Below are 20,827 nucleotides of genomic sequence, written 5' to 3' on the forward strand. Positions count from 1 at the left end.
TTTCATCCAGAAACACTTCACCTCTCAAACATGTTAAGCTCATTCTCACCCCAGGGCATTTGTACCAGCTGTTCTCTCCTCCTGGAATGCCCTTCCCCTAGAACTTTACATGGCTGGCTCCTTCCCATCGTCAGGTCTCAGCCCAACATCATCTCCTAGAGTGGCTGTCCCCGGCCTCCCGAGATAAAGCCAGCCAGGGGGACCTCCCTCACCTTTCACTCTCTATCTTATTACTTTTTAAATTTTCTAAGTGACATGATTTGTTCATCTATTTGATTTCTCATTTATTGTCTGTCTGGGGCTAATAGCAGGCAGGGGATTGAGTTTTGATCCCCAGCACCTAGAATCGTACCTATCACAGTGTGGCTCCATACATTTTTCTTGAGCTACGTAAGCAAATTCAATTTGAGCCAGCCACTTGACGGGGAAGCCGAATTCTACCAGGTCTCACTGTCCCTTCCCTCCCAGCTTCAGGGGCCTTGCTGACCTCCTTCCTCTCCATTTTGCTGTGCCCTCTCACTGTCCCTGAACTTGAGATCCTGGAGGTTTAGCTGTGCTCTGGGTCCCTTGAAGACTTCGGAGGCAATCCACTAAGAAATGGGGATTTAAGTGAGACACGAAGAAGAACTTCCTTATGGCAAGAACTATAAGATGTTGAAGACAAGACACAGTATTGGGAGTAAAGGCGGTGAGGCACGGAAATATATTTACCAGTGAGTCAACGGTGTTCTGCCGTGCCCAACCGCTTGCATCCCCTGGCTTGCATCATATTGAATCCTTCTGTCAACTGCAGTCCCACAACCCAAGTTGTGCTTTTCCACTCCAGACACCCAGGGAACCGAGTCTTCTCCCCCAGGATCCCTGCTCTGCTCGTTCAGGTGAGTGGTTACTTGCGGGGAGGACTGCCCTTCCTCCCATCATCTCCTGCTAGCCAGCTGTGTGCAGGAGATGACACCTTATGATATTATGTTTGCAGACAAGCTCACACCTTTCAGGGAAGAGAAATTCAGGCAAAGGGCCCGAGGGAATGCAAAGCACTCGGCTTTTCCTGTTGCTTTCCTGGGAGTTATCAGGAAACCTTCCCTCATGCCTGTACATGGTGGGCCCCTGTTTCAGACCCTGACCTTGGTCCCCAGGAGGGCCTATCGTGACCTGAAAGAGGAGGACAAATCTCAGACCCTTCCTGCCCCAGCGGGCCTCCTGCCCCAGCTGACCTGGATCCCTTCCCTTCCTCCTGTCCTCCCTCTCTGGGCTGTCCCTTGCCTTCCCTCTCTGCCCTGCCTCTCCACATCGATCTCGTGCCTTCCTCCAAAGCAGCTTTCCTGTAAGATCACAGCTCAGCTCCGCTGGCAGACAACCTAACAAAGAACCTCAATAAGGCCAGGCCGGCAGGCGGCTTATCAAGATGTACGTCTTTGCTGTGCACACAGACTGTCACCTCGGTGCTGCTGTGTCATCACAGAAGGCAAAACCAAACAGCTGTGCATGCACACACACATACATGCACACACATGGACACACACATATATGCACACATGGACACACATGCATGCACACACACTTGCACACACATACCCATGCATGCACACATGGGCACACAGGCATACGCACACACTTGCACACACATGCACATACACGCGCACCATGCACATGCACACATACGTACACACACATGCACACACATAGCACGCACATGAACATGAGTTTGCACACTGTTGAGTGCTGTGGTCCCAGGAGTCAGAAGCTCCAGCTTTGCCCTCCTAGCCCTTTATCTGCTTCTCTTTCCTCCTCCTCTGTCTTGAGAACCTAACCAGGAGACCGTGTGTTGCACGGGATAGGGACTGTGGGGCATAAGAGGGATCATCTTTTGTAACACAAGCTGAGGACCTGACAGGTGCACAGCGAATACTTAGGTCACAGACGGCCAGTGCCAGAAGGGAGACCAGAGATCTCAACCCATCTCCTCATTCTGCAGGGCAGGAATCCCAGCCAGCACAAGGCCCAGGGCTGCTGAGTGAACTCACTAGCTAGCTAGTCACTGAGCAACAGAGTCTGGAGTCTGGGTCCCCTGATGCCCAGTCTTGAGCTCTTTCATGTCCTCCATTCCTCACTCAGTTGACACGAAGGCACTGGGGCCTGAAGGACACGGAACAGGTGAGGCCAGTCCCTCTGCTTGAACAGCTCTGTGTAGGAAAGGAGATGAAGCAGACCACAGAAAGCTCCTGCACAACATGAGGGTGGCCCAAAGAGAATGCCAGAGATCGGAGGAGGAGCAGGGCCAGTCCTGTGGTGTTCCGGGGAAACGTCACCTTGCAGGGGGCGATTAAGGAAGGGGGAAGCCACCCATGGGCAGGAGAGCATTTCAGGCCCAGGGAAGAACACGCTTTCATGGAGATGGAGAAGCAGGAAGTATGTTTATGGGGAGGTGGGAGCCTCTTTTGCTTGACAGTGGGATGTGTGGGAGGCACCAGCATGAGAGGTCAGAGGCGGGATTCCCCAGAGGTAAAAGACACTGCAGCTCAAGCCTTGTGCTGCCCGGGGACCTGGCAGAACGGACAGAAGGGAGTGTGCAGGAGCATCCTTCTAGGGGCATCCTGAGTCCAGGGGGTTCTTCTACCCCCACCCCAGTCCTGGCTGTGAATCCCCCAGCAAAGCAGGCAAAATGGAAGAGGGACATAGGACACGGTGATACATCGCTAGCACGGTGCTTCATCTGTCTACAGGCAGTGGACGCAAAGGAACGGGGATTTAGGGTTCGTGCTCCAGGCTGGTGGGGCCCTGGCTCCCCTCTAGCTTGGTCCCTGACTCACTTGGCCTTCAGATCAGCCACTTCCCATCTCTTAGGATATCAATTTTTCTGACTTGCTTTGTCCTGATTGGTTAAGAAAGAGGCCTCCAAGTTCTTGAATGGCAGTCTCTTCCCTTCGCATGCCTGACCCATCACAGATAGGAGCAAGGAGCCCTGAGAAGCCAAGCTCGTCCCTGGCACTGAGAACGGTCTGCAGGCTGCTGCTGCAGGCTGCCCTGTGCCCAAACTCCCAGCCTGCCAACTCTGGCATTCTGCTTCCCTAAGTAGTCCTGGCGTCGGGTGGTGAGACCCTGAGGCTCAGTGACCTCTGCATGACCATGTGATCCCTGGCTTCTTGGGGGCTCAGGGCCCTTTCCTGTAGGGCCATCTGGCACATGGACATGCCTGTGTACCCTTCTTTTGTATGACTGAGAGAAGGGTTCGGTTTTTCCTTCTCTCAGGCAGGATGGGAGACTCTGCCTTGCATGTCTCTAAAACAGGAGAAAGACCAGCTTCCCAGGGGGGCCTCCATCGGAACAAAAGTCAGCCGCTTGCTCTGTGTCTGCGCCTGTCCCTCTTTCCCCAGATGGAGGGGAAGAGAGGAGAGAGGCACAGAAGACAGGTGCAGCCGGGGGGTGAGGGAGAGCCTGGAGGCGCAGGATGGAAGATGGAGGTGGTGGTGAAACCACTTTCCTCCTCCCTGTGGTCGGCAGCGATTCATCCACAGGCGCCTTTTTCCACTGAAATGTGAGCGTGGCCAGGGTGAGCGCTGCCCTCGCGGCCGTGGCGCCTCTGGTGTGCGCCTGTGTGTGCTGCTGCCGCTGTCATCACAGATGCACCCCAGCTGTCACTCCCCGCTCCACTCTGGCTCGCTGCTCGCACACGCGTGCGCTCTCCTCCCTCGCCCCTTTCTTCCCTCTCTCCTCTCTCTCTCCCTCCGTCCCTCTCTTTCCTTCTCAGTTTGTGACTGACCCAGCAGCCCCGTCCCCCGTCTGCCACAAGCAGTCCACCTCCTGGTGCTGTGTGCTGCGTGCCAGCCGCTGCTCCCGCTGAGTGGAGACTCTGGCACCAGTGCCCACTGCGCTCTGCCTGCCGGTAGTGTCTGGATTTCTATAGGAATCCCAGGAGGGTCTTACTGGAGGGTTGAGAGCCACCTGATTGAAGGCATTTGCGGTCAGAGTAAAGACGGGTGAGTACCGAGTGGCTGGTAGGAAGGAATGGAGGGTTGGTGGGGACAGGGGGTGGTCGGGGCATGGGAAGTGGGGACCGGCCATCTCTGCCCTGCAGGAATAGCTGCAGTTGCTTCCTACCTGCAGGCAATTGCTGGGGCCGAAGAAGCTGCTCGGGCTCAGGCACCTGAGCATCCCAAAGGTGCACGACACTGGGAACTCTGAGCCCACAGTGCTGGGGACAAGAGCTGTGGATTCTGCTGGGAAGTGGGGAGGAGGGCAGCGCTGGCGCCAGATGACAGTCCTGGGTGGCATAGAAACCGGTCCCTGCAGCATGGGAGAAGCAGCCAAGAGCCTTGTGCTGTCGTTGTGCCCGGCTCTGCACAGACAGCCCCAAGAAACTCGGGGGTCATGGGAAGCGGTTGGGATGGCAGCCAGGTGCTGGGGACAGGGCCAGGTCAGAGGAAGGCTTGGGGTGGAGGGTGGCAGGGTGGAGGTCCTGGATGTCAGAGGCATGGGCACAGACCCAGGGCCTGGGCCTCCCTATAGCTTGCCTGCAGGTGGCTGTCCTTGGACAAGGGTGTGGAGGAACCCTCCCCCAGATGAGCATGGGTCCACTCAGCTGTGCATGAAGCCTCCCTGGTGAGGGTGAGGCTGGGAGTGGGCAGGAGAGAGGAGTATCGCAGCCCTTCCCTGCTAGCCCAAGGGCAAGACAGGGGAACCAGGCTCGCGAGAACCTGCTGGGGTGTCCCGCAGCTGTGCACCCAGCCGTCCATCTGCAAATGGGTCAGGGAGCCTTAGTGGGGGTTGGACACTGAGCTTGGGTGGGGGGTACACAGCGGGGCCTGGCTTCTTGACCCAGGCAGGGGGCATGGACACCGTGAGTAGAGCGGGACAGTTGCTGTCAATCCCTCAGGCTCATTTGGACAGTGCTGGAGAGAGAAGCAGCCTGACCAAGAGTCGGAAGTTCACATTCCTGCACCTCCCCGCAGGTCTGGGGCTGGGTTCCAGTTGGCGACCCTGTCTCTCCCCCACCCCCAAGCTGTCCACATTTCTGGGGGGTGTTGGCACCCGGCTGTCAGGGCTACTTGGGCAGTGCCTCTTTGTGACTCAGATGACACCCCTGCAGCTTAGATAACTGCCTCAGGTGGGGGCGGGGAGGGAGCCGAGCACGTGGAGCTGAGGCGGGGGAAGTCCAGCTGGTAGGGAAACCCGACAGCAGCTTCCGAGCTGCCAAGAAGAGCCCAGCTCTTCCCACCCCCACCTCCCCACCGGCAGAAAGAAAGTCTCAGCACTGCCAAAAGAGGGAGACCAGGAAAGCCAGGCCCTCGGGGAGGGGGAAGGAGAGAGGCTGCTTAAGCAGCCGATCTGGTGTCTTTGGGGTTTGACAGAAGCTTGTCTGGGCCCACGAGGAGCAAACTCTGCTCCCGTTTCCCAGGCACCAGAGCCCAGGGGCCGCCTCTGGGCTGCTATGGCCTCAGTGGGCAGTGTAGGAAGGAGGAGGGGATGGCATGTATGTGATGGTTGGGGGTGTCTGGGAGTTCTGGGGGTGGGCAGAGGAGAAAGGAACCAGCATAGAGGCTGTCTGCCCCTCTGGTCTTCCTCCTTTTTCCCCCAGCCAAGCCTCCTGTGCCCTGCCCGGGAACACCACCCTGAGCCCGGCCCCAGGGCCACCACCCTGAGCCCGGCCCCAGGGCCCAGTGGACACCTTAGCCTCCTTCATGTCAGGGAGCAGCTCCCATGAGGGGCCACTCAGGAGGCTTCTCTGTTCTGCTTCCCAGAGGGTCTGTTTGAGATTGAGAATATTTGACAAGGAAACGGGGGTGCAGGAGGCTGGGGGTGAGGATGGGGCATGTGTTTTAAAATGAACCAGGAGGGTATGTGGCTGTTCCAAGTACAAATATAGAGATTTTTAAAACCTGGTTCCTTGCTGCCTGGGCAGTGTGTGTGATGGGGGTGATGGGCAGGTGTCCTAGAGGGCCTGGGTGCCCAGACAGTCAGCGGTAGGGGGAGCCCAACCTAGACGGCCGTGGCAGCCTCCCCTGCATCCTGGCCACATGGAATCTCGGGCTGTCTTTGGCCCGGGACTCTGGCTGGCCACTCTCCGGGCTCCCTCTCAGCCTTCCTGGGGTTGGTGGAAGGGCACGGCCCCTGCAGGCCCAAGGTGTGGGCCCAGTTGTGGCTCTGCCTCTCTCTGGCCCTCTGCAGAGTGAAGGGGGCGGCAGAGTAGGCTGCAAATGCCCCCTTTACCCCTGAGTTCTGTGATTCTTCCATGCTGAGGGGTGTGGACCCTTGACCAAGGGGAGATGCCAGGGGAGTCGGCGCATCCTAGGGCTAGCGTGATGGCCCAGGAGTCAGGAATTCAGAGGTGGAGGCCCGATGGGCATTATCTGGCTGTGTGTCTTGGATGCTTGATGTGGAGGGATAGACATGCGCAGAAGCCTGAGAGGAAGGGTGTGGACACCAGGTCTGTGGTGAGTGTGCTGGAGGTTTCTAGCTAGAGTCTGAGACTAGATTAATTAACCTCCATCTGAGGAGAAATGGAAGGGGCAGGTGCATGGAGCGGTCCAGGCTCCTGCCGTCCCAACCTAGCTCTCTGCAGTGAGTGAGTGCGTGCGGCTGTTCCGTGCTCCGAGGGGGCCGAGTGGGGTGCTAGCAGGGAGGTAGCTCCCACTCCCAGTCTCCTGGGGTGGCTACAGCCCACTCAGCTCCGCACGTGGAACCCCCTGCTCCTACTGGGGCCTCCTGCTCCCCCATGGCCTCCCCAGCCTTGGCTCCCCCAGAACAGAGCTCCGGCCTACTCCCCTCACCTCAGCACACAACCCCCAGCCAGAAAGGTTTCTAGAAAGCCCCCCACCCTCCGTAAGATCTTGGCCTCCCAGGACTTCAAGAAGAGAGGCTGGGAAGAGGAGAACCTGACTTGCTTGCATCTCAGTCCAGCAAGTCACAAAGCCTGTTCCTTCATCAGGGCAATGGGGACAAAAACAGCTGCCTTCTCAGCTCCAGCGGGAGTGGATCAGGCAATGCCGTGGACACTGCAGAGGACCGTTCAGAGGAAAGGCGGCATCTTCCTTTCCTACCTCTGCCTTTCCTGTACAAGTAACCCCCACGTGTAAGCAGACAGACAACTGAGTTAGGAGCCAGAGAGCTCGGGTTCAGATATGATTCCATTTGCCTAACTTTAGGTGAGTTATTTCATTTCTGGTGCCTCAGTTTCCCCCATCTGCAAAATGATAGTAACAAGAACACTAACCTCAGAGAGTTGTTACAAGGATTAAGAAAACTACACAGGTTTGTGACTGTGGTAATTTTTTTCTCCCCAGGTCCCAGTTAGCTTCTCAGTGGGTCCTGGAGGCTCAGGGACAGGCCAGCATGGTCTCCTCGGTGGCCGTTTGCCCTGCTGAGAGGTGCCCGGCCTAGTCGTATCAAACTCAACTATGCATGCAAATCGCCTGGGGATCTTGTTAAAATGCAGATTCTGACTTAGTCATTCTGAGTGGGCCCTGAGACTACCTTCCTACAAGGCTCCCAAGCTAGACCAATGCCGCTGGTCCATGGACCACACTTTGAGTTGCAATGGGCTACACTCAAAGCCCCATGTTTCTGGCCCTCCAGAGTTCCTCATTTGACTGCTTTGAGCTCTTCAGCCCCATTCTCCAATCCTAGCTCTCTCTGGAAGGGAGGCCAGGGACTCCGTGGAGGCCTAGCCCCTTATCTTTGGCCTCCCTGTCTCTAGGACTGGGTTAGGAGCAGGCCCAGCATCCAGAGTGGATGAGGCCATGGGACTTGCAGACAGGAGATCTCGCTGTCCCCCATGCTGCACCCTGGGTAGGGCCTTCCCTCCCAGACTGTGAATTCATTTCAGCAGCTGTCAGTGTCTGTTGCGGCAGCTGCTCTCCAAGCTTCCCAATGTAGGTCACCCCCTTTCCTTAAGGAGGCTCCACTCTTCTGGGGGTGGGAAGGGTCCTTTGGATGGAGGCGTGTTGGTAGGCAGAGGCTAAGGAACTAGGGAGTGCTGGCTGCAGCCCCATCTCTCTCTAGGAGTCCTTCTGTGGTGCCACACACATATGACTGGTGTCCCTGCAAGCTGCGCTGTTTTTCCTGCTCGCGGGAAGGCCCTGGTGTCCAGGAGGAAGCCCAAGGGACCCAGGGAGGCAGGATTAGCTGCTAAGAGAGCACAGGGCATATCCGCATGGACCTGGGGGCCTTGTTTTCATCACATTTCTCTAAACAATACCAGGATCAACAGTGTCCTGCCACCTTGCAAGACAACACCTGTGGGTCTGCATTGTGGGGACTTGCCGGACTTGTGCAGGTGACATCCCGTTCGAGGCTGAAGATGGGACCTCCAGACCTGCACAAGAGGCCGCCTTCACCAGCCTGTTTGCTGTCAACCCCTGGGCTCACAGTGTGGGAGACACTGAGGGACGGGAAAGGGTGAGGTGGGATGCAAAAGAGGAGCCTATCCAGGGGAGGCAGAAGCCTTAGATGGAAACTGGCCTGAGCTTGGGTGGGAGGGCTTCTCCACTACCTATCTGCCTGCAGCAAGCCAGAAGGAGTGGGAGCAGACACCTGGATGGGGAATCCAGCCTCAACATGGGCCCTGAGCAGAGGAGGTGTCTTATGGGTTAGGGACTGCCCTGCAGGGGTTCTCTCCAGACCTTAGTTGCAGGCTGGAGGCGGCTTACACATCTGTCTGTTGGGGGCATTTGGGAACTTAGAGGCATCTCACTCAGCTGCCTGAGTGCTGGCATTTGAGAAGTGCTGGAGTGCTGCCAGCAAGGCGTGTGTGTGCATGTGTGCAAGCATGTGGGCACATGTATGTTAGCACATACCTAGCTGCGCAGCTCTCTGTGGGTGTGTGTTTGCATCACGTGCTGTGTACAGAGCTCCAAGCACAGGTCTGGGAGGCCTGTGTGTGTGCCCTGCTCTGTGCACACAGAAGTATCTCCCTGAAAGGGCCACTGCTGGGTGACAGTCGCCAGGGAGTGATGAGCAGCCTGGCTCTGAAACCTGCAATCCAGTCCCGGACTTACCGTGTGACCTTGGACAAGTGATCAACATCTCTATGCCTTGGGTGGCCGTGGACTGTGAGCTCTCGATATGGACATTGTTGATTGAGTGAGAGAGATTGTGCTGAAGGTCAGGGCTCGAGGGACAGACAGCGTGGACGCCGCTGTTTGAAGGCAGGCCTGTGAGGGCCGTAGGTGTGGGGCAGAAATACATAGACTCCACAGGCCTGGGATGCTCAGGAATGAGAAACAACCTCACAGGGGAGGTTGGTGGGATCAGGAAAGAAAGCCGTCACAATAGACCTGCTGCTGACACCCCTCTCCTTTGGAGGGAGGAACTGCTGCTCCCTCACGCCTGTACTGGGCTCAAGTCCAAGCTAGGAGCAGGAGCCTCTGCCTGAATTTCCATGGTGATGAGCACTGGGTGTGTCAACTCTCTTCCCTTCACTAGATTGATCCTCATAGAAATTCCACCAAGCAGGTATTGCGGTCACCATTTCTAGACATAAAGAAGCTAAGGCCCAGAGGGTTTAAGCAGTTTGTTTAAAGAACGGACCAGAGATTTGAACCCAGAGCCCCCACCCCTGCCAACTGGCACCAAGAGCCCACTGGAGCCTGGCCTTGAGACAGTGGTTAGAGAACCATGACAGCACCACGCTCAGGGGCTCCTCCACCCCTCATGCCAGGGACGTGGGTCCACCTGAAGGCTGCATGGGCACCTGGGCTGCCTGCAATCCCACATCTGTGCCCAGTCTTGTGACCCCTCTGCCAATGCCTGCAGGGCCTTCGGCAGACTGGCACCCTCGCTGCGTGGGGGAAGGGGAGGAAAGACAGCCGAGAGGGCAGCACTCCGCTCCTCAGCAGGCTGCCCTTGCCGGGGGCAGAGCCGACTGTCCTGTTCTAACTGAGCACTGCTGTGGCCGCCTGAGGAGCACCCAAGGAGGGAGGGGCCGAGGGGACCAGAGGGGAGAAGATGGGGGCAACAGGGTTTGCAGCAGGACCCTAATGCCCGAGGGGAAACCTGCACAGACAGGCCAAGATTCTGGGCTCAGCACTGAAGCTTCTCGGCAGCTCCATCCACCTCTGGGCCTGTCTTTTTCACTCTGATATTGTCTCCTGGGCTCCCAGAATTACATAGGCCCATGGGGGCAGGGAGAGGGAGGCTGCAACCAGGAATTACCCAGGGACAAATCTGGCAACCAAGGAAGGTCAGAGACTGGGAGCCGCCTGGAGCAGTGGGCTGACGCAGGGAGCCCGTGGAGGGCAGAGAGGGGTGCGGGCATCCTCCCTCCCTCCCTGCCCATCCCCGCCCTTGCCAGCTGCAGCAGGTAAACACATGCCAGTCCCCTGTCCCCCTCTCTGATGGGCTGGCAGCCTGGGCCTCCCATCTGGAAGGAAGTGGAGACCCCAGCACACAGCCTGTGTCCCAGTTGGGAGACACTGGGGGGCAGACCCTAGAAAGGGTAAGTGCCCCCTTGTCCCTCCCGAAGAAAGCCTGCTCCTGCACCCTGGCCGCCTCAGCGCCCCTACTCTGCGTTCTCACCTCTCCTTGTGTCCCTGTCTCTTCCTAGCAGCTGCCGCAGCATGAACCCCTGAGCTGATGAGTCTTATTATAGCCCAGCTGGCGGAAGACAGAGTGCTGCTATTCACCTCTGCGTGGGCGTCGGTGGTGCAGGGGGAAGCAGCAGGCCATCCAGTGGCTCACACCCTACGCGGCTGCAGCTGCCGAGGGCCTGGCCCCTGCCTCCCTCGGGCCATGGTGAGCTGTGGCGGGGCTGGAGAAACTGGGACCCAGGTGAGGGGACCCTCCAGGGACAGGTGACAGTTGTGGCCTGTGACCTCACTCTGCTCACCTTGGAGAGATGACCTCAGTTTCTCCACCCATAACTCAAGGAATGCCCAGATGGGAGACCAGGTTGCCATGAAAACATTTGAGTGATCAACATACTCGGGAGGCAACAAGAAGGCAGCTGAGGCTGGGTGGGCACATGGGTGCACCCCCAGCTTTGCAGCACTGTGCCTGACCCTCGGGCTCCTGCAAAGCCGAAGCCTGCCCCGCCCCCACCCCAGGGGGTTGAAGGCTTCCTGGCTCCTCTTCTTCCCCCACCCAGGGAATCATAACTGAGAGGAACAGGAGAGGGCATGAGGAGTGTAAAGAGACACCCGGGCCCTCTCCCTAACCCTTGGGCTGGAACGGGGCTCCCGCGCCTGCCTGTGCTCAGTGCTCCTCCCTCCCTCAGGACTGACAGGCGGCGCACCCAGGGGCTCCTCTCTCCCCAGAGCGACAGGGCCCGGAGAGCCGTGGGCCTCACCATGCTGGCGCCGGGCAGCAGCCCTGAGCAGAGGGGCAGGCTCGCCCTGCAGTGGAGGCAGGTCTCCTGTGAGTACACCCCTGGCCCCGGAGGAGGGTGTGGGTGGGGAGGGGGGGTCAAGGTGACTGTAGGTAGTGCCATATGGGACCTTAGCCACACTCAGGCTGCAGGGAGGCCTACGCCAGATCTTCCTGAGGTACCCGAGGCTATGTTCTGGGAAGCCAGGGTCACGCTCACGGTGACAGCATCCCTGCCAGTCAGAGTCACCGCTGAGTGCTGAGTGGTTAGACCTGGAGCTGGAGGCCACGACAGTTGTTCTACCTCCCCCAGGTAAGTCTCTGTGAGCTTGCTGGGGTCCCCAATAAGAGAAGAGCTCTGCTGGAATGCAGGCCTGCTGAGTCTTAAACAGCCTCACTGGTGCCTGAGCTTGTTGGCCTGTGTCACAGACTGCGGCGAGCCCTTTTGCTCCCGTGGGGAACTGCCCCCTTGGCTGGCCTCGGCCAGGAGCTGGGTCAGCTTGGAGATGTCTCTTATGCTCCTTATGCCTCCGCTTTCCCAACTCTCAGTAGAGGACCTAGTGGGCTCGTGGGATGGGGCGCTGGAAGAGACTTTGGGGAGTGGGTCCAACCCCTCCTGCATATAGGCAGACTGAGCCGTCCATTTACCAAAAAGGGGAGGAAGCGTGAATGAAGGCAACACTTGGCAGCTGTCAGGGTGAAAGGAGCCCTGAGAATTCTCTTTATATGTGGCAGAGGGACCAGGTCAGCAAGGGCTGGTCTGCCCAGGGCCACATGGCGGCAGGGAGGAAACGGTCCCACGGGACAGCATTCCGCCTGACTTCCCGCTCTGATCCAGCACCCAACACGGGCAGCCTGAATTATTCACCATGTGAGAGAGGCTGGCCCCTGAGTGACTCAGATCTCCTTTCAACCTCATTCTAGAATCACTCAACACCTCGCAATACGGGCTTATGTTTTCTTGTCACTGGAGCTTTTATGCCACCCTGGTCTCCAGGGAGGTGGGGGCGGGGGCAGGGAGTCGCTCTTCCGCAGCGGCTCTCTTGGCCTGCTGTCAGGCCCTTCTCTGGGAGGGGCGAGCGGCTTCTGGTGATGCAGATCGTTTTGAGAGGGAGCTGAATGGGTTGGATTTTATTTCCTGGGGAAAGTCAAGTCTGAAGAATGCTGATTTTCAAATGGCTTGGGGTGGTGGTATGGGGCTGGCTGATCTGGTAGCAGACGGGCTCAGAGGGGTGAGAGGGTGAGCGGAGACATGAGGTAACCCAAGATGGCCAGAAAAAGGGTCTCCGGTGGCTTCCATGGCTGTGCCTGTGCTCACTTCTCACCAAGAACGTGAGGCTCGCTGTTAGGCTGCAGGGAGGCCTGGGCCAGATCTAGCCACGTGTCAGCTCTCAGCTGTCATCGATCCTCCAGGCAGGGAAGGGGAGAGTCTCATCCTATTCCTTCAAGCTCCACCCTTTGGGACAGCAGACACCCAGACCCCTACTGGACAAGACTCAAGGCTGTTCAGACCCAGCTCTCAGCCCATCGGCCCACCCCGACCTGGGACAGCCAGGTCCCAGGTCCCATGTCGGGGTGGGCCGATGGGCTGTGAGCTGGGTCTGAACTTCTCCATCAGTTCTCTGGCTGGGGTCTTTTCTCTAGGCTGGGTGGAACTGACCTTGGCTGGGCTGACCTGGTGGGGCTGAACTATTTTGAATTCTTCCCAGTTCTCTTTCACGATGAGCAGGCTTCTCTGCTACTCAGGAGGACACTTAGGGGTTTTTGAGGCCACTATTGGAAAGGGCTGCTGCACAATGGAAGGCACTGCTCTGATGTGATTGTTCCCTGAGGGTTACTTCTCCCAGCCCTACAGACAGGACCCCATGCTCGCTACGCAGAAGGCTCTTGGGCAAAAGATGGGACCAGGAAAGGAATTCTGTTAATCGGGCCATTGTGCAGGAATGCTGCCCTGTAGCCCCTAGGAACAGAAGCCCAGGCTGAGAGCCTAGATGGCTTTAGGGTGGGTGTTAAAGTGGAATGTGTCCTGGGCCCCATGACTTGTCAATGTTGAAGTGGGTTTGTACATCTTAGCCTGTCACTCCCACAGTGGGACCCTAGGTGCACAGCCTGGGGTCTAAATCCTCATGCCAAGCTGCTGGCGTCATCATGGGTGTGGGATTCATGGAAACATAACGGCACTTGGGACGCCGTGAAGGACAGGGCTAGGAGTGCTGTTTTGTGCTCTCGCCTTTCCATACACAGCTCCAGAGTTGGGGTGGGCCACAGAGGGTAGGGAGCCAGCAGCCTGGCCTTTTCCCTGGGAAAGAGAAACTCTGTCCCAGCAGTGACACTGGGAGAGGGCATAGGAGCAGGTTTCTCTGACAACCTTATCTCCTTTCTTGTGTCAACATCCATGGTGTCAGTGGGACCCAAGCTCCCCGGGAGATGACTGTGGGAGGCCCTGTGAGCTTCCTATCACTGCACCAGCATGGCTTGTCTCTGGGCTCTGGCTGAGTCTGCAGGGTCATTCTCCACTCAAGTGATTTCTCTGCCAGATGTGTGGCAAGGCAGGGCGCCCTGCAGACACTGTGTGATGTCCATTAATATGGAAGTGGCTTTGGATTTGTTAATTATGCTTTTATGTGGTTAATAAATGTTTATGCATTGATTGTGGCTTGTGCCAAAGGAGATAAAGCCAAGAGCCTGTTACGAGCTAGAAAGGAGGGAAGAGAAGCAGGAGGTGGTGACCCGTCCTATTGCTTTCTTTCCCCCGTCTGTCCCTCCCACCAAGGGATCACCTGCTGGATCGCCCTGTATGCTGTGGAGGCCCTCCCCACCTGCCCTTTCTCCTGCAAGTGTGACAGCCGCAGCCTGGAGGTGGACTGCAGTGGCCTAGGCCTCACCACGGTGCCCCCAGACGTGCCCGCAGCCACCCGAACCCTCTTGCTCTTGAACAATAAGCTGAGTGCCCTGCCAAGCTGGGCTTTCGCCAACCTCTCCAGCCTGCAGCGGTTGGACCTGTCCAACAACTTCCTGGACCGGCTGCCCCGCTCCATTTTCGGGGACCTGACGAATCTGACTGAGCTTCAGCTGCGCAATAACAGCATCAGGACCCTGGACAGGGACCTGCTGCGGCGCTCGCCGCTGCTCCGCCACCTGGACCTGTCCATCAACGGCCTGGCCCAGTTGCCCCCTGGCCTTTTCGACGGGCTCCTGGCTCTGCGCTCCCTCTCGCTTCGCTCCAACCGTCTGCAGAATCTGGACCGGCTGACATTTGAACCCCTAGCAAACCTGCAGCTGCTGCAGGTCGGGGATAACCCCTGGGAGTGTGACTGTAACCTGCGTGAGTTCAAACACTGGATGGAGTGGTTCTCCTACCGAGGTGAGCGCAGCCGGCCCTGCTGGGGCCCGAGGGATTGGGACGATCACCTCTGGCCCCACACTTTCCTCCTGGTGGCTGGGTGCTGACTCAGAGAGCAGGCCAGGGGAAAGAAGGGGGCGACCCTGCCTCTGTGCCAGCTCGGCTAGAAAAGTCACAAGCCTCCCCTCACATGAGCCATCACCCTTCCTACCAATGGGAGAGAGGCTGGTGCTGCTCCCTCCACGCCCACCCTCCCCTCCCTGCTGTGCATCCCCTCCCCCAGCCAGCTCCCCACTTTCTCCTAGGACTCACTGAACTGGATCTCCCTTTCTTAGGTTACATAAGGGCAGTAAAGACACCTGGGCTTTGTATCCCACCAGGTTTGCCTGTGGGCTTCCCCAGTGTGGTAGAAGGAGGGAGAAAAACAGCTCTTCTTCTGAAGAATACAGCCATCTCTTAAACATCTCCCCTTACATGAGAGGGGAATAGAATGAATCCTCAGTAAAACCAAATCTTCCTTTTGGTGACAGTGCCAACTTCCTCTCCCAAGTTTTATTATCCAAACTTTAAGAAGAAGTCAAATGGGTTAGGCTTTACTTTCTTCCCTTCCCCTTTTCTTTAATATGGGAAAGTGCTGTAATGACCTATGACATGATCACATGACATGGGAGAGGAGGGTGTGCAAGACGGTGGTGAGGAGGGCCAGGTCTGCGTCTGAATTTCGGCTCTGCCACCTGCCAGCTGTGTGATCTTGAGAAAGCTGGTTACCCTTTCGCTGTGGCAGGGCCTTGTCTGTAAAGTGGGAAGGAAACAATATCTATTTCGTAGGGTCATTGTGAGAATTAAATGTGGCAATGCACGGAACGTGGCTTGAGAGGTGCCCAGCACAAAGTGAGTCCTCAATAAAACGTCCATTTATCTGTTCACTTCCTGGTAATAATCAAATACTAAGTGGACTTGAAACACCATTTGGCACAACGAAGATGCTCAATGAATGTTTGCTGGGCTAATTAATCAACATTTAAATGGTGAAAATAATGCCAATGCTTTTTGTTAAAGTCTTACTACTTTCATTTCATCTCCAGCCACAATTTCAATTATTTCCATGAAATTCTCCTGTGTTAGTTAATTAAAAATGTTTTACAAACTATAAAGTGCCACAAAATGTTAGTCACTATGATAATTTCCCCTATTTTCATGAGCGGGGAAATAATGATTACTACTTATATAGTTTCCAGTTTACCGATGTCTTTTCATGTACATGGTTTTAAACCTTACAGCAGCTAATTGAGATAGACCTTCTTATTTTACAGCTAAGAAAACTAAAATTCATAAGTAATTAAATAAATTAAATAATTTTCACAAGATGACACAGCCAGGATTCAACCTTGGGTCTTCCTAGCAGGGAAATGAGGCTGCATCCCTGTCAGCACCCAGCTTTGCGTCCCCAGGCAGCACTGATACATGTTCCTGGGATGTGAGGTTTGCTGCAGGCCACCCAGGTGTCAGCCGCACAGGGGAACTAGGCCGGGTGTCTTCAGACCCTCCTCTCCTGTGGTCGCCGGGAACTGAATTCCCAGCACAAAAATGCATGCCATGAGAATGTGCATTTTTCAGACTTTTTCAATAGCAGAGTTGCTTTCAACATTGCATTTCTTAAAAACAAAATCCTGGAATATTTCCATCGGCATCCCAGGGAAAGATTGATGCCTATTATATGAGGAGACTTGCGGCAGATGGGCTGCAGAGGGAGCTGCCAGTGACGGAGTGGCTGCAGCCCGCATCTTTTCAGCAGGGGGTCTAGTGCCTGCATCCAGATTTCACTGGAAGCTGAAAGAGGGCCAGAATCCAACTTTCACTTCCTAGGGGATGTCTAGACAGATCATTGTCCTCAGCCACCCTCTCTCTCACCCCACCCCTGTCCTGCATCTGTGTCTCCCTCTGTCCGAGCCAGCCTCCACCATCATCATGAAGACATCCTGGCGAGCCCGTGCGCCCAGGTACCAACACCTCCTCATCAACACCAGCCTCCTCTCCTTGGCCTCGTGTGCCTCCAGGATTCCCCCTCCAGATGCCTTTGTACTCACAGGGCTGTGGTTGGGGCACCGATGGGGCCCTTGGATTGCTCCTAAGGAGGAGAAGGAGAACATTCCTGCCCAACTCTTTTCCTCTCTATGCCAGGAAGGGAGCTGCCCATTCTTAGGCAACCAAAAGGTCTTGCGTGGAGGGGCAGCGGCAGGGGCAGTGGGTTTTGACTGCTGTCCTTTGAGTGAGAGGTAAGAACCCTAGAAGGATAAGATGCTGTGTTGAGAACGGTATCCTGGGCTCACAGACAGGTGATGAGCAGGCAGATTCGGGGGCAGAGAGTGTGGCAGGGACGCTCAGCTCTCTAATGACAGCCCTTTCCTGGGAACCTCCCCATGTTAGCACTGCCTTACTCTGTGGGTCCGTTTGGCCCGGGAGAGGACAGGCTGGATGGAAGTGGCTGCGTGCTTCTCTATAAAATGGGAATAAAGACAATATCCATTTCACATGGCTTCTGCGAGGATGAAATGGCACGATATACGTAACTCACTGTGGACTTGGCTCAATCAATGCTGTTTTCCCTCCTCCGCTTCCTCTTCTATAGATGGTGATTCCAGGATTGACTACATTGCTGATAAAAACTACCTTCTGGGGCTTCCGTTTTGGGGAGCTGGGGATGGGGAGAGGGAGTGCGAGTTCTAGATGCCTGGTCAGCCCCTCTTTTTCTCTTCTGCATGTAGGGGGACGCTTGGACCAGCTTGCCTGCACCCTGCCCAAGGAGCTGAGGGGGAAGGACATGCGGATGGTCCCCATGGAGATGTTCAACTACTGCTCCCAGCTGGAGGACGAGAATAGCTCAGCTGGGCTGGATATTCCTGGGCCACCCTGCACCAAGGCCAGTCCAGAGCCTGCTAAGCCCAAGCCCGGGGCTGAGCCGCAGCCAGAGCCCAGCACAGCCTGCCCACAGAAGCAGAGGCACCGGCCGGCGAGCGTGAGGCGAGCCATGGGCACGGTGATCATCGCAGGGGCCGTGTGCGGCGTCGTCTGCATCATGATGGTGGTGGCCGCTGCCTACGGCTGCATCTACGCCTCCCTCATGGCCAAGTACCACCGGGAGCTCAAAAAGCGCCAGCCCCTGATGGGGGACCCCGAGGGCGAGCACGAGGACCAGAAGCAGATCTCTTCTGTGGCCTGAGCGCCCACCCCCACCCGGCCAGGTAGGAAGGGTGGGGAGAGCACACGGCGTTGCTCAGCCACAGCCCCCATCTTGACCCGGCGCCGGCCACTGCCTCCCCGAGTCCACCCTCCTCCCCGCCCTCCAGCAGACAAGTCACGCCGGGTTCTCTCCCTGCACTTTCGAGACTCCCTGAAAGCCACCGTGCTGGGGGCTCCTGCTGATGCTCCTGTCTGGGCCAGTAAATCTTTGGAACATGTGGGGGATCTCCCTAAGCTCTGGCCACAGCAAAGCAAGGAGGTGTGTGCAAGAGGAGGCTTCCGGACTGGGCATTCCCCTGTCGCCCTTCCTGCCCTGGGGTGGCCATAGCTGGTGACTCTTCCTACCTTGCTGGTCCCACCTCACCTGCATTGAGGGGACGGGGAGGGAGGGATCTGAGAGATGAAGGTAGATTTCTGAGACTCTCTCCTGAGCCAGAAAGACGTTCTGAACACCCCTGCAGTGTGAAAGCTGGTCCAGCTCTACAACTGTTGGTACCAATGTGCAAACACACCAGCCCTGCCATCTGGACCCAGCACTCAGAAACACCATACACCCCTGGCCGACGCCATCATGCCCCTGGATCTGCTATAGGCCACACTGACCACATGCTCCTGGATTCGCTAATTCACTCACACACCCATCGCATCACCAGTGCGGTCACATGGATTGAAAGAATACACACACACACACACACACACACACTGACACGGTCACACGGAGACCGAGGCTATGAGCGCTCGAACAGCAGAGACATGCTCTTCCCCAGGGGTCTCCCTGAGACCACAGAGCCTCTCGCGTGCTCACTGCAATCTTCTCAAGTCAACAGCAGGAAGGAACTCAACCAGTAACACCAGGATCCTTTGAGATCCTCTAAAGTGGGCCAAAATGGTGCCACTGGAGGAGCCCTCCTGTCACCATGGCAACCCTCTCACACCTCTCCTGCTGGGCTTTCCCGGGACACCACCCAGGGGCCTGGAGCGGCTGCATGTGTGCATGGCGGCCTCCTGAGGACCCAGCCACACACCACTGGTGGTGCCTCGGTCCTGCCCACGCACCTCACAGCACCAGGCCCTGTGGGGCCCCCACTGATTCCTCCACAGCCTGCAGCCTGGCACCGTGACTCTGTGCCTCTCACCCTCCATCTTCAGTACTCCTGGCCTGTGACTTCAGGGCTGGGACTTGGTGGTGCTTTGCCATTGGTGGCACCCTCTGGGGAAAGCAGGTGGCAGGCAGAGAACACGGTGGCTCCCCTGAGGCTCATTGCCTGCCAGCTTATCGAAGACAGAGCCCAGGAGCAGGAGCGGGTGGCCACATGCTGCCCAGAGGCTCCCAGGATGGGGCCTCTGTTCCCGGGCTTTGTCTGCTCAGTGTGGCTCCCTAGAGCACCCAGGCGGGGGCCAAACCAGAGAGTGGGTGGGGAGCCTGTCTGGGACAGAGCCAACTGCTGCCAAGGCAGTGCAAGTTTTCCAGGTTATCTGTCCCCCTCCCTAGCTCTGCCCCTCCTCAGAGTGTGAAGATGGTGGGTACCTAGGTGTCATGCTCACAGGCTCAGGAGGCATCAGGCTCGTCCCTGGCTCTGGGATGGAATCTCGATGGGGGCTCAGGAAGAGGCCAGCAAGAACCCTGAAGCCAAGGGTCTGAGCAGAGGGAGTTGGCAGGCCTAGCTCCTGTGCCCCACTCCGACCCTCCCTGCTCATGCGGCAGTGGGTGGGTGAGGTGGGCTGGGGGCCTGGAGGAATGCCTTTGAGGAGGTCAGTCCTGGCAGGTGGACAGAGGACGCCTGGCATGGGCTGCTTACTGGGACCCCAGGCGGCCCCGGCCGTGGCCACAGTCTTCCTTCTTTTGGCGTGCGGGCTGGTACCAGATCTGGGGATTTTCTAAAGGGACTGGGGGGAGGGGAGGGCATTGTCAATGGTGGTATCTTTAGCCTGAGACAGAAGATTTTTAAAGGCAAAATTATATTTCTGGTTTGTTGTTTCAGAAGACCAATAAAGACTGTATTTTCCTACGTACTTCCTGGTTTCATTGGGTGGGAAGGGGACCTGGGTGCCAGGAGAGTTGCTTCCTGCCCCCCACCTCCCCAGGAGGCTGGACAAAGCACCGGTGGTCATGATCCTGATGCGTAGAGCTCTGATGACAGACGGTGCCTCCCACCCAGGGCCAGGGCTGGGGCACCGCTGGGAGAGGGCGGAGGCCGAGTCCTGGATCACAGCGAGGCCCTGTGGCTGGGGGCAGTGAGCTCGTGGCCTGGCAGAGCCAGGATGGTACATCCACCCTGGCTTGACAGGCAGGTTCCTGAGCCTCAGGGCAGCTTCTCTGGGCGGCACCGAGGTTGTGGTGCGAAGGTGAGCTGGGGAGCCCGCCGTGGCCCGTGCCCTGTGGGTGCTGCTCATCCACCCAGGCTTGACATGAATCGGCCCTGGCAGCCAGGACAGATGGGCTCGTGTGGCGAGAAGGCACTGTTTGCCCAGAGGATGCTGCCGCACAGTGGGAGGGGAGGGCAGTTGGAGGGGCCTCGGCTGACTGGGTTCTTTCAGCCTCACTGGATGCTGGCGGGGCTGCTGGCCAGGAGGAGGAGCTTGTTCAGGGCTTACTCAGGCGCCGGCAAACCACGCTCTGGGCCTGCAGGGTGAACCCTCCACGGGGCTCAGCAGGTGGGCCCGGAATTACGGACTGGAGGGCTGGGGAGTGAGGCACTGAGTAGAGGGGATGAGGAAGAGCATCAGACTCTGGGGTTATAAGCATGCTGCAAGCCCCATTGAAGAGTGAGCTCAACGCTCGGCCCAAGAACCCCCTCCTCAGCTATATGGTTCATTAGTCTTCAGAGGCCAAGGCGGAATTTTCTCCTTCCTAGGATCTTCCTTTGGATAACAACCCAGCGAGCCAGGAGCAAACCCTAGAGGGAAGTGAACCATCAGGGTCCCCCGGGAGTTCAGCTCCATTCC

General features: G+C 57.2%; 2 protein-coding genes across 3 annotated transcripts in view; one reads left to right on the plus strand and one right to left on the minus strand.

Annotated features, from left to right (window-relative positions):
- Positions 1 to 20,827, minus strand: part of CACNA2D4 (calcium voltage-gated channel auxiliary subunit alpha2delta 4) — a 126,237-nt gene that overhangs the window by 24,866 nt on the left and 80,544 nt on the right. The gene's annotated exons all lie outside the window — the stretch shown is intronic.
- Positions 3,407 to 19,894, plus strand: LRTM2 (leucine rich repeats and transmembrane domains 2). Of its 2 annotated transcripts, none has more exons than XM_019038899.4 (5): positions 3,407 to 3,977; positions 10,541 to 10,728; positions 11,210 to 11,349; positions 14,072 to 14,662; positions 17,407 to 19,894. In XM_019038899.4, the coding sequence occupies exons 3-5, from the start codon at positions 11,283 to 11,285 to the stop codon at positions 17,859 to 17,861; spliced, it is 1,113 nt and encodes a 370-aa protein (XP_018894444.1). In that variant the 5' UTR covers positions 3,407 to 3,977; positions 10,541 to 10,728; positions 11,210 to 11,282; the 3' UTR covers positions 17,862 to 19,894. The 2 variants fall into 2 exon arrangements, with proteins under 2 accessions (XP_018894444.1, XP_004052546.1); XM_004052498.5 differs by having other exon boundaries at positions 10,544 to 10,728.

Source organism: Gorilla gorilla, chromosome 10 (assembly GCF_029281585.2).
Source record: "Gorilla gorilla gorilla isolate KB3781 chromosome 10, NHGRI_mGorGor1-v2.1_pri, whole genome shotgun sequence".
NCBI classification, from domain to species: Eukaryota; Metazoa; Chordata; class Mammalia; order Primates; family Hominidae; genus Gorilla; species Gorilla gorilla.

Coding starts and splice junctions, on each gene's coding strand:
- LRTM2 (XM_019038899.4), top strand. CDS start 11,283: ATGCTGGCGCCGGGCAGCAGCCCTGAGCAGAGGGGCAGGCTCGCCCTG. Junction 11,350..14,071: donor GCAGTGGAGGCAGGTCTCCT/GTGAGTACACCC, acceptor CCTCCCACCAAG/GGATCACCTGCTGGATCGCC. Junction 14,663..17,406: donor GGAGTGGTTCTCCTACCGAG/GTGAGCGCAGCC, acceptor TTCTGCATGTAG/GGGGACGCTTGGACCAGCTT.